Here is a 13524-nt window from a genome sequence, read left to right on the forward strand (position 1 = left end):
TTCGGTCTTGTTGCTTGGTTTATGTAGCAGCTGGTTAGAGCTATTGTAGGACTATGGCTTGGAATAGCAGTAGCAGGATCCCTATCTGTACGTACACTACGTTGCATGGTCTTCTACAGTCATTTTAGTTTCCAGTGCTTCAGGAGCTCTTACATCAGAAGAATTCAGACTTTGCAGCTTGCATGCAAATGCTTGTGTTGGACTGACCACACAGACCATGTTTTAACCCGTGGGTATCAGAGGCTCACAGGGAAGTGTCAGCAAGAGATTTCTTTTCCTCTCATGCACAGGCCTTAGCAGAGGCATTTTTTCTTGTCGAATCGCTGCAAGGCTGCACGGGAGGTTTAACTGCTGCAGAACACCTGAGCCCGTCCGCAAAGGACGTTGTACGTGTGGTTTTCTGCACTTTAATTAGTCCGGTGAAATACAGGCATTTATAAACAGAAAAAAATAAACTGTCTTCAACATATTTTCTACTTCTAGTGTATTAAATGGCTGAGTGGGGTGCTCAGGTGAAACTAAATATGGGAGCGATGCCAAGAAATTGACTCTTGAACTGAGATGGAGATTCCCCTTGTATTAAGATTATTTTTCATAAAGACAAGAAATGAATCACGCGGTGCTGGGATAGCGCGAAGGTGGGAACGTTCCCCGTTTCCGCGGCGGTATTGATGAGGCAATGTCAGAGCAGTCTGGAAGATGGAGAGGCTGCCCAAAAGGGTTTCTCTTTTTCGGTAATTAACTTTTGTTACCTGATGCACAAAACTTCTTTACGGTTCTTGTTTTCCTGCCTGGAAGACGCTTTTAGGCATTTTTTACATAGCTTCATCTACACGAATCTTTTAGTCTGTAGGTATGTCCAAAATTATTGTGTATGATGAATATAATATGTTCAATAATGAACAGGAATGAGCTATATATACACACTCATTGATTTCTGATTGAAATAGGATCGATCTAAATAGAAATACAGTATCGTTTCTCTGTTTCAAATGTAAAATCTTAAAATACTACTGCAGACAGCCAGGTAGGAATTGTTTCATGATGGAAATTAAGGTACGATCTTAGAAATATTCAAAGTAATTTTTATATATTTCTAAGAATCCTGTGTTTCTTTTAATCTATTTTAAAAGAAGTTTTTTAATTTTAGAGGAAAAAAATTGTTATGTTGAGATGATTAATGAATTATGAGACCTTGAATTTTCAGAATGGTTATTTTTAGGTTTGCGCTTTACAGAACTGACTTTTGCAGAAGAATTTTGTTAAAGAAAGGGACAGGTGCAGCTCATTTGTAGGAAACACCAGCACTGAGGGGATTCAGGGACGAATGCCTGGATGACAAATAGGCTGCTCAGTCCCATCCACCTTGCAAGGCATTTGAGGAAAAGGAGGTGGGTACTTTAAAAAGGCACGGGTCTTTTTGAAAGGTATTATGAGTGATCAGCAGTTTATTTTATTCGCAGCTGGTTAGCCCAGGAATTTGCCAAAATTGTATATTTTGAAGATTATAATAGCATTTTCTCGAATCTGCATAGCGTCTGCTAAAATAAATTGTGTAGCTATTTAAACATTTCAATAACCTATAAAGGAGCAAAAGGCGAAGAAGTGCTAATGAGCACAATTAGCTCAGCCCTTCACAAAATCTTTGATGAAGGCTTGCTGTCATTGAAAATGCAAGTGATAAATGGTGCCTTGGATTAGAAACCGGCCAAGGAGGAGGAGCACAGATTGTTGCAATCCAGAAAAAGGTCCATCCCAGGAAAAGGTCCATCCCAGCAAAAGGTTTTGCAGCAGTCCCACCAGAATTTGCGGATGATTACGGGTTGTTGAGATCATTTTTATCGGTTGGGAGAACTGTTGTCTTTCAGTATCTGATTTGTCCCCCCTTTCCCACGCAGAGACGGTGGTTTGGGGAGCATAGAGTCATAGACTCATAGAATCATTTAGGTTGGAAAAGACCCTTGGGATCGTCGAGTCCAACCATCAACTCCACTCTACAAAGTTCTCCCTTACACCGTATCCATTAACACCACATCTAAACGAGTCTTAAACACATCCAGGGATGGTGACTCCACCACCTCCCTGGGCAGCCTATTCCAGTGTCTGACCACTCTTTCTGTGAAGAATTTTTTTCTAATGTCCAGCCTAAACCTACCCTGCTGCAGCTTGAACCCATTCCCTCTTGTTCTATCACTAATTACCTGTGAGAAGAGACCAGCACCAACCTCTCTACAGTGTCCCTTCAAGTAGTTGTAGAGAGCGATGAGGTCTCCCCTCAGCCTCCTCTTCCTCAAACTAAACAGTCCCAGCTCCTGCAATCGCTCCTCATAAGATTTATTCTCCAGGCCCTTCACCAGCTTCGTTGCCCTCCTCTGCACTCGCTCTTTCTTTGAGGCATCAGAGTGACGAAAGGGCTTCGGCCCCCTCAGTTCCCCTCACAGCCGTAGTGCAAAGGAAACGTGAATGTCTGCTGCATGATTTTATTGTTGCTTATCTTACAGATAAGCAGTGGATAATTAGATTTATTTTTATGGCTTTGGATTAGAATTGGTGGGTTGTTTGGAGGGCGTGCAGAGGCAGCATTTCATGATCTTGATGGGCTTACAACACCTCCCCCTCCACCACTTCTTATCCATATTCCTGGCGACTGGGAAGCAAAAGATTCCTGCACCCTCCCTCATATACTGACTTACAGTCTCAGTCTTGCCTATGCCACAGGCTATAATCAAAGTTTTATTTGCATTGCCTGAGGGGTATGTGCAGAGCATGTAAAATAGAAATTCAGGAGACACATGGCTGGTCTCGACGGCAGGAGCTGCGGCAGATGGGTACAGAGGACAGCTATATTAATGATAAAAATGTCAGTATCTGCCATGAAAACTACTGGAGTCCTGTTGTTTAGGATTTAAAGTCCCTGTAAGGCAAGTGGAAATGCATGGTCTATAAATGAGAAAGAAGCTGCATGCAGTGTGAGTCACTAGTGGAGAGTAAATACATATCTTTTTTTTTTTTTTATCTTGCTTTTTGCACTGTTCTGAGTAATTCTGATTATTGAAGCTCCTTCTTCGTACTAATTCTTGCTTAATTATTGTGTAAAATGCTTAATTATTGTGCCAAAATACTAGTTCTTGCTTAATTATTGTGTAAATTCAAGCCTGAGCACTGTTGAAAAAAGATGGGAAGGGTGTTTTTGAGTTGTTTTTTGTTTGTTTTTTGATCAGTCCAGCCAAGTGAATACTGAATTTCTTGACCTGCAGTCGCTCTGAATGCATTTCTGCTCAAAGGGCATGGTAGACCTCTCCTCTCCAGCGCTCAGGCGTCACAGGAGTGCTGTTGTGCACCATCAGTTTGTGAACGGGGATCCAGACTTACCAAAAAGCGGTGGTGTGGGTTAATTTAACATACCTCCCATCCCACTGGGAGTCGCCGATAAGGCAGAAGAGGTTGGAGCTGTTATTCCGCTGTCAGTTCAATACCCGGGTAAGGGATTCAGCTGCTTCAAACCTGCTGCTATTTTCGAAGATACCGTCAGTGCAGGGCTCAGGCTGTTTACGTAGAAATTTCCCCCAGCTTTATGTTTGACCCTACGAAATGCAGACTGCGAAAGCTGTGTCCATCGGAGCATGGTGGAGGTCCAGGCACCCACAATATTCCCTTTCTAATTAGGGTTACTGGGGATCTTTCTCCCTTGCAGCTTCACAGCAGTCCCAGCTGGTGCTTTGGGCACTTCCAGTCACTGCCTTGTCGTTTCCTGGTCTCTTTACATGTCTCTCAGTCTCTCTCTAAAAATTGGTATCGATTACATTCGGGGTTTTTCTTTCCCTTGTCACTTTGCTTTGTTTCCAGAGATGAGATGAGACTAATTTCCTATTGCGCAGACTTCTGTCTAATACAGACGAGCTGTCACAAGACCTACCCGTGTGGGAATTAACATAACTTTGAGCCCTCTGGGGTTTAATGCTTTTAGGCCAAATGTTAAGAGGACAGTGTTGGTCTCTTTGAAGATAATGACGATGGTCTCTGTTTCTGACGACATCCCAATACAAAATGGGCTGCGGGAGATGGTCAGTGAAAGTGTTGGGATAAATATCTGCAAAGAAAACAGGCTTTTAGCTGAGAGAAGGGACCCCTCTGGGATGAAGAAGCAGGTGCGGAGGTCTGTATGGAAACATTGGTGATGTGCGTGTTTGCAGATGGAGTTACGCAGAAGATAGATAGACTATGGAGGGGTTGAGGAGAGGTGAGAAGAGGGGAGGAGAGGAGAGGGAGAGGGGAGGGATGAAGGGGTCTTCAGAGATGCTTGCGATTAGAGAAGCAAAGGGGAAAACTAGGAGAGAAGTGTCTCATCAGCCAAGAGGAAGCACTGAGCTGGCTGGGCTGGAGGCAGGTAAGAGGGATGAGAAAAGCTCTCTTTGTGCGCTGCGGCTGGAAAACGTTATTGTGATCTCGTCAAAAGCCATGTCGATAGCAAGGCTGGGGCAGAGGCTGTGTTGGAGGAAGTGCCGAGTGGAGCCAGAAGGAAGGAGAACCTCTGGCAGTGACTGCAAACTTCATCTTCAGTGAGCTTGGAGGTGAGGCAGGAAAGCAGTGGTAGCCATAAAAATCATCAAGGGTAATGGTGTTTTTTTAGAGAGGGGCATTACAAAGATGCCCTGCAAAAGAAAAGAGCCAGAGAAGCATAGAGATGGGGCAGTAAAGAATAAAAAATGTTAAAATCAAGTCACTAGAGTAGGAAGAAAAGTTGATGGGAGGTAGCACACGAGACACCTCGGCACGTGTTGTGCAAATGGGGAAGCAGCAGTTGAAATGTGGGAGGGGGAAGTCTCATTTCTCAGTTTTGTCTGAGAAAGAGACTCTGTGCGAAGAGCCACAGAAAAGGTGTGGGAGAACTGGGAAAAGCAGTGGGAAGGCACATGTGGGAAGGACAGTTGTTCAGAAGGAAGAGCCTTGGGCGGGGACGTCTGCTGTTGAGGAGCCTGAGGTGAGGGCAGGGTGGAGGTGTGATTCCTCACCAAGGCATGGGCCAGAGTTCAGGGCCGAGGAGAGCGATGGGGGGGAAGAGGAAGGGAAGGGGTTACATGTGCTGATGGCCTGAAACCTGTGGGTTATGAGAGACTTGGGAAACAAGGAAAACTCGGCAAAGAGGGAGAAAAGAAGCAACGTGGTGAGCACATGGTGAGATTAACTGCGCTTTTGCTAATGGATTAGGATGAAACAAGGGCACTGGGGAAATTTTAACCAATTTGGGCCCTCGGGAGCCCAAGAGCTCCGGTCCTCATCCTGAGCTGTCCCACCAGCGGGGATTTGCAGCCAGGTGTCCGCAGGATTTTGTGACACCACACTCAAAACACGAGATCTCCAGGGTCTGCAGAGTGAGCTGGATCCTGCCTGGGCTCTCTAATGCCTTTTAATGTATTAATCAGGTCTTGTTTGCACCCTGGTGCCTTTTCCTCCTTTCGATAAAGCGGTTATCTAAAAACTGGTAGAGCCGGTGCAGTCTTGACTTTTACAAGGTGCGTTGTCTGATACTAAAATACGCCACCAATAATCTTACCCGACTGATAAAAAAAGAAAACATAAAAATAAAAAAAACCCTCTACCTCTGCAGCCAGCATAGTGCAGGTTTTAAATTTTGTGGTGATTTTCTTTGTAAACTGCTCAGCAGGGTATTATTCAGGCAGCTGCATCGAGGGACTAATATAACATGTGTTCTCAATTTTGGACCCTTTATGTTGGGAATTTTCCATTGTGCAATTGCATTAAATCTGAGGCGGCTGACAAGAGCGCCATGTTTTCTAACTCTACACAAGGTTAAATGACTGAAATAAAAATAGATGGAAAAGAAAACAAAGTAAAATAAGTTTGCTTTCTCGTGTAATGGCAGGCAGTAGCGTGAGGTCAGGGACTTAACAATAGCCCAGCCATCAGTCAGGGACCGTGAAACAACTGATCCTTCCTAAATTGCTTTGGAAATTATCTTCTGTTTCAGACACTCGTTTTCTTTCATTCACACAGATCATATAACCAAGAAGACTGTGTTCAAAGTTATCATTTTTTATATAAATTGTGGTAATAATGACTATATTGGTGAAGCATTTTACTTGCTAAACACCCGGGCTGTAGGATGTTATTTGCAGTATTTTCTTTACTAGGAAATGTCTGATTTTTACTACTGCCTGTAGGGAACGTACACACTGTGCTGCTGCCACGGGAAGGGGGAAGGCAATCTGCGGAGCAGTGGGGTGGTCTGGCGCACGGGAGTCGATGAATTTACAAATGCAAATGTCAGGCCAAGACAGCAGCAAGAGGTAAAGCCGCAGCTCTCTGATCTTCAGGAAGAAGTGTCAGTGCGGTGGTGGGTCACGGAGCCCTGCAGCCTCGCGTGCAGCACCCCAGGGTCCTCCTGGAGCTGGTTTTGGCTCTATATTCCCATCCAGCAGGGATATCACTTTTGCCCCTGTTTTACATCTCACAGGTTTGGGTTTCAACCCAAATTGCTCTTCTTTTTCTCTCTGAATTTTAGATGAAATGTCAGACCAGGTTTAGCAGCTACCAGCCCTCTAGTCGCATGCAGATTGTCAGCACGATGCTGCTTCAATGTTTGTTAAGGAAAGTTTCATAAACAACTTTATTGCTATAATTTTTTTATTGAAACAGAGATTTATGCATTTACAGAGTTAATAGCTTTTGTTCAGGTAGAGAATGAGGTGACCTCAAATGCTAAATCCCGGTTTGTTCTGCTTAAATGACCAGCTCCACCCCGCTACAGGAGTTTGCACCCTCGTTACGATTTTGTCGGGTTTGTGTTTTGGATACTGATAGTTTAATTACCAAGTCCTCTGGCGTTAGAGCGGGTCTATTCACCAGGGCGCTGAGGCTGGACACCCGCATCCGAACAGGGCAGGCATCCAGCCGGCAAGCGCCCCTTTCAGCACAGCTTCCTTCACTCCCTTCGCTGCGGCCTCGGTTACCCTGCAGAGGAGGAATTTCTTGAGCAGGCAGCTCATTTTGCTGGGTTCCTCGGGTGATCCTGGCGGACGGGTTCTTCTAATTGTCCTGTTGCTGGGTGAGCCACTAAGCTGTGCAGTTAGCAGGGGGTTTGAGCAACAAATGGGAAACTATATCCATTTAGGTCTGCAACGTATCAGTCAACTGCAAAAATATTATATATATATATATATATATATATGCCTGTCTTTTGAAAAAATAGCTCTAGATTAGAGCTGTGGAAAACAGGCCAGTAAGTTAAAAATAAATCTTCAGAACACAGTGCATCTCAACACAAATTGTTTATTATTGGCTATTTTATTTATACCAGTCATGGGATATTCAACTACTGACATGGGAACAGTTTTTAATTCTGGGTTTGGACAGTGATGCAGCAAGGGGCAGCTATGAGAATTTAGCTTTAAGACCACAAAACATAGATTTAAACCCTACTATAGCTCCCCAGGAGCAAAACCAGGGGTCAGGATGCCACTGACGGTAGGCAGTGCTGGAATGCTCCGCTGCCGGCATTTTCATTAAGACTGTTTCTGATTAAAACAAACAAGCAGAGACAGGTTGCTTTGTAACACTTTGTTGGTTGAGTTTCATCGCTGGGGGCCTTCGTCAGGCCCCGAGTCCTTCTTCCAGAGCACCCCAGCTGTGGATGCACCATTTTTTATTAATGAATAATCAGATATAAATTAACAACAGAGGTGAAAACCCAACCATGTGCTTCTCTGGTCTACCTAAAAGGAAAAGAAAGCCATGAAGTTAATTTTATTTACTGTTCAAGGATACTAGAGTGCCTTCTGTAATAATTTCAACAGTGCTGTGCAATCCAAACTGAGTTTGTTAGCGTTTATCTAAAAACTTACTTGCCACCTTTCTATTCTAAAATATGAATGAAATCGTGGCATCTGGTCCAAAGCCCGTGCAAGGAATATTTGTAATAGCTGGAGGTTTTATGGATACAGCTCACACTAGCTGGAAGAGGAAAGCAGAGAAAAGGCATGGTCTGAATGGGATCTGCTTTCCTCAACATTCATTCCACCCTGCATCAATTAAATGAGGAAAATAAAACCCATAGCGTTCGCACTTAAAAAACAGCCAATTTTTCCAATATTTTCCTGCCACCTTAACCAACAAATACTATGCCTGTTGGATATGGTGGTCAATGACTAATTACATTTTCTGTGTATTTAAAGGTTAAAGTAATTAAAAATGTCAAATCTTTTCCTCTTGTCAATAAAAAAATAAAAAGCCTGATTTCAGTTGTCGAAGGGATGAGGGGCGAGAGCGCTGTTTCACCCATGCACAGCCCAGCGCAGCAGTTCCAGTTCACAGAAGCTGCGAGTGAGCTCTGGGGCTAATTTGTACTTTTCTTTTATTACTTTCCTTGGCCATTAGTAAGAGCCGGCTCTCAGACGGCGACTGGAATACACTCCTCCCTCTTCAGCCATTATTAATAATGACAGGACCAGAGGAAATGGTCTGAAGTTGCGGCAGGGGAGGTTTAGGTTAGATATTAGGAAGAATTACTTTACTGAAAGAGCCGTCAGGCACTGGAACAGCCTGCCCAGGGACGTGGTCGAGTCACCATCCCTAGAGGTATTTAAGAAATGTCTAGATTTGGCACTTCAGGGCATGCTCTAGTGGCAGAGACTGTAGGTTGTTTGGTCGGACTCGATGATCTTAAGGGTCCTTTCCAACCATGAAGATTCTGTGATTCTGTAATAGGAAGAACATTTTCCTGCTAATCATTTTGTTAGGGAGAGAGATATATACCCACACCATAAATTTTGTTTTGCTTCCCATTCCCTTCTCTTTTTTGCAGGTACAACTTGCTTGATCGCACTGTTGTCAGATAAAGAACTCACGGTGGCCAACGTTGGTGATTCACGAGGAGTCTTGTGTGACAAGGATGGGAACGCTATCCCCTTGTCACACGATCACAAGCCCTACCAACTGAAAGAGAGGAAGAGGATTAAAAGAGCTGGTGAGTCATAACGTTTTTGCTTTGGATTGAAGGTTCATCTTTTTTCTTCTCTACTCTGTCAATAATATAGACTTTTCCCCTGAGAGAGACTGAAAAGTACTAGGCTGAGGCATCAGCAGATAAAATCTTCCATTATTAATACAGCGCTTTTCAGTGGGATGTGATGGTGCAGACAGAGAAGTGGAAGCAGATTGACCTATCCCTTAATGAGCCAGTGTCAGGGTGAGAAGAGCAGCTTCATCTTCAACAGCCAGTTGACCGTCCCGGCCGGTTTCCCTCTGATCTCTGCAGGGAGCAAATTAAGAAACAGGAGCAGCAGCATTACGGGCTGCTTCACCCCAAACTGTATCACAGCTTTTATGTGAGAGGCTGGGTCTGAAGCCGAGTGAGGTTTAGTTCTAAAATAAGCAGGACATGAATCTAATTCATCAAAGCTATTTTTTGTTCCCATATAGTGACTGCTAATGACCACAAACATGTAAATTGTAGCAGGAGTATAGGGAAAGAAGGTAAGAAACAGAAACCTTTCCGCAATAAATCTTTCTCGCTTTCATCACTTGTCAGTTTAGCGACCTCCTGGGCTAGAAGTTACATTTGGACCATCAAGTTTAATAGCCAATTCTTCATGAATTTGTCAAAGTCTCTTTTGAACCCATTTCTGGTTTGGCTCCCACAGCAGCCCGCAGCAGCGAATTATTTGATGAAGGAAAGAAGTTCCTCTTGTTTGTGTTAAACCTACCGAAGAGCGTTGCCTCCAGAGATGCATTGCCTCTCTGCCTCCGCGTCTTCGTCTGTAAAGTGAAAATAACAAGTTTTTCACCGAGCATAAAACATTTTTAAAACCTACAGGTTATCAATACACTCACATCAGCATAAATACTCGTACACGCGCAATGTGCCCTTTCCTCTCGGTTTGCTTTTATCGCCGAGGAGGCGTAAGAGCAGTGGGGATCCTTCCTGCTGCCAGGCAGGGAGCAGAGGTCACATACATCCCCCAAAGGGGAAGAAAAAGTGTACAGATCCTAAGAAAAAGGAATAGGAAAATCTTGGTCTCACTTTGCTTCAACTCTGTACTTGGGGGATGAATCAATAAAATCTGGAGATTTTTCTGTAAAATTGCTTCCCTCTTAGCCAAGTCCAGGGCCTCTATGTGATTGTTCACTTAGAAAAGGCCTTCACTTAAGAGGAAAAAAAAAAGGAAAAGTGGATATTTCTTGTGTATAGAATTGAGTCCTTATAACACAGCAATGTGAAAAATGAAATTGGATTTTTGCAGGAATTTCCAACTTTGGAAGAAATTATTTTAACGGACAGGTAAATGTTCTAACTATCTGCAGCTAAACAAGAAATACTCTGTCTAGCCTGGTGACTTAATGAATTCGCTTCTCTGGTACCTATTGCCCCGTTGTATTATCATGATTGATACGGCCTCACAGTCCTGTTAAAAACATAGAATCCAGTTCAGACTACTGCCGGATACTTTTACATTTTGGAACATCCCTTCTTTACATGTAGTAAGTGTAAAATTGAAGCAAAGTGCCCAAACTCAATTATGACACTTACATTGCTACTGTGACAAAAGTACCTGCCTTTTTTCCGCCATCTAGATAACTCCCTTTCCATGTAGAGCAGAAGAAAGTGACAATAACCACATCATTACATTACATTTCGGCTTTCCAACTTTACATTGCACCGTCAAGCTGCGCTGGCCAGAGCCCTGTAGGTAGTTATGAAATGACTGCACATTTGCGTTAGTAAGATTAGATTTCATTTAAAAGTGAAATCCATATAGCCACGGTTGAGAAAATATCCTTCAAACCCCAGTCTGATATAAATCAATTTGAGGCAGCCTGAAACAGCAGCTCAGAGAAGAGCGTGACTTGCCCTGTGCGTTTCAGCGGGGCGTTAACATTGGGATGACAAGTCTAAACTAATCCGTCTTTTTTTGCTGCCACGGTGGACGTTAAGGAGCCTTGCTGCTTGCTGCTGTCAGCGGTCCGTGGATGGGGAATGAATTCAGTCCCTCTCTTTTCCCTGCTCCCAGCAACTGCGTACAAAGTCCTAGTCAACCCACAACCTGAAAAAAATGTCCATTTATCAGTCCGACATGACTCGGGCAGCTCTCGCGCTGAAGCCCCAGGAGATGCCGCTCAGGTTTCTCCTGGGAGCTCCTACGGTGCAGTGGGAGGTCACTGGTACCCGAGCCTGCAGCCAAGTGCCAAAAGGAAAGAGAGCAGCTACGAAAAAAGGGCAGGGCCTTCCATTTCGATCTGAGGTGCCGCATCCTGTGGAATTAACCTGCTCTGCAGCATGGCTGGGCAGTGAACAGCAGCGGCCACAGGGGCTGGGTCAAGACTGAGTGTTATTTTCACAAGAGGCTGGCTGATGCACGCTGCCCAGGGCTGCGGTGCGGCTCCTCCCGCAGCCGAATGAGATCGGGGTCCCATCACGGCCCCGTTGCTGTGGGATATGGGAATGTGTGTCCTGTGACACGAGGATGCTGGTTTCCCCAGAAAACACAAGGAATCTCCTTCTGATCAGGAGCTTGAGTGATGTATACAGTATCAGCGTAAGACAGTGGCCCTGAAGCAACCGTGGTCTTGGCTTGTGAAGAAACACTTGGTCGTAGACCCACAAGGTGACTGTCACTGACAGAGATCTAAGTCATTCACCTTGAACGTACTCCTCTGAGCTCAGTCTCACTAACATGCAAAACGTTTGTGCGGTTGCCAAAAAGCTTCTGTTTCTTCAGTGCCTTTTCTTCTCCCGTGGCAGCCAGGGCTGCAGAATGTTTGCTTTTCCATGAGCATTTTCATGTGTTCTGTATGGATGGCTTTATGGAAGAAAATATTAGAAGTGCCAACAGACACTTCAGCAAAGCACAGGAAGTCAACTTGTGCCATAGGCAGTTCTGGGTGCCACGTGAGAATGGCACCGAAAAGTCACTTAGTACATGTACGCACAACCTGAGCAAATACGCGTGCTCAGCGCGTCAGCAGCATCAGCAACGGGCACAGGCACTGCTGCCCTCTAAGTGTGTGTAAAATGTCTAGTTAAAACTGCCTCTTCTGAGTTGCATTTTGCTTCCCCTGGCATTCCAGTACGTACACATGATCACACTCTGGGTACCAGAGTCCTAATCGCTGACGAAACCCCCTGGACTGGTGAGTAGGTCGCTGCGTAACGTTCAGCTGAGGTGCCCTCAGAACCTACAGCAGCGGCTGGGCGAGGTGTGTTTGACGGCTTGTCTGAAGAGGAGCTGCAGTAGGGTCACCAGTCCTTCCTTTTTTTGGCTACGGAAAGAAACGTCTTCAGAATGGAGATTCCCTTAAAAATATTCATGAAAACACACAGCTAAAAAGTTTTCTTTCCACTGGTAACACAAATCAAGTTTCAAGCTTTAAACAACAGTGAATCATTAATTGAAACGTAGTTTCACCTGAAAGGAATTTACAGATTAGATCAGCCGAGCAGGAATGGAAATGCTGGCGTAAAATTTAGGTGACTGGGTGACTGACAAATAACGCACAGGCTGAAGCGCCGAGCTGAAAACATCCTGATAACTACAAAGAACAAAGACATTTGTAAGAACACCAAAGCAGACAGCTCGCAGATATAAAAGACAACAGTTCACCTAATTTTGTCATACATTTTAATGTTCCACATTTGCAAATTATTTGTCCTCAAGTGACTTGTCATTCACATTAAGGTGACAGGAATATTGCTATGAAACAACGCCGGCAGTGGCACGCAGATGCAGGCGCAGGAATTGAAGGTGCCTAAATTTCACTCTTGGACCTTGAGCACCGCGCGGTTCCCCGCCCCGCCCCCCCCCCCCCGACACAACCAGGCTGTGTCACAGGCAGGTGCTGGCTGCATCACACCCATCGATTTCACTGCAACACTTACATCACTATAAGCAACCCCCCAAAAAATAATGTATTTTCAACTAGAAGTAGCCTTAATCCTGGTGAGGGTAAAATCAATCAGTCGGATCCCACAATGCATTTCTCTGACTTGAAGTAAAATTTCATGATCGGTTTGTTCACGGCAGTTTTTTGGTCCTTTTTGACATGGCTCATTCAAGGCAGTTTGATAAAGGAGCCTATAAATGTTTTTTGCACTTGCTGCTTTGCCTTATGCCTTAAAAGTGAGTTGTGATTCCTACTGCAGGGTGTTTGCAGTGTTGTTTCCTTCATAGATCTTCTGAAATGGGGAAAACGTGAACTACACAGAAAAAAAGAGGTGCTTACTAACACACGAACATCAAGATTTGCTTTCGGTATTTTTGTCTTAGCATTGCCGTAAGGCTTTCGGAACACTCAGTGGTGTAGTACGGGGATACGGGCGTTCAGTAAGTTGTTGGTCTCTCCGGGGGAGTGGAGAGCGTGAAGCTGCTTCGTTTGAGAGCGGAGCCATTCCTGACTTCTCTGCTCCCGCTCTTTCACCAGCACAACCCAGCCCTTCCCTGCAGCGTGCTGAGATTTACTTAAGGCATCTCCTGCTTTTTGAGATGGGTAACATCTGTAACACCTCGGGAG

At 44.6% G+C, this 13524-nt stretch overlaps 1 protein-coding gene across 2 annotated transcripts in view; it reads left to right on the plus strand.

The window, feature by feature from the left end:
• Positions 1–13524, plus strand: part of PPM1L (protein phosphatase, Mg2+/Mn2+ dependent 1L) — a 109807-nt gene that overhangs the window by 86476 nt on the left and 9807 nt on the right. For both annotated transcript variants that reach the window (XM_074592962.1, XM_074592961.1), the window contains exon 3: positions 8822–8983. In XM_074592962.1, coding sequence (XP_074449063.1) covers positions 8822–8983 — 162 coding nt within the window. The remainder of the gene's footprint in view (positions 1–8821; positions 8984–13524) is intronic.

The sequence above is a fragment of the Larus michahellis genome, chromosome 6, assembly GCF_964199755.1.
Source record: "Larus michahellis chromosome 6, bLarMic1.1, whole genome shotgun sequence".
Classification (NCBI taxonomy): Eukaryota; Metazoa; Chordata; class Aves; order Charadriiformes; family Laridae; genus Larus; species Larus michahellis.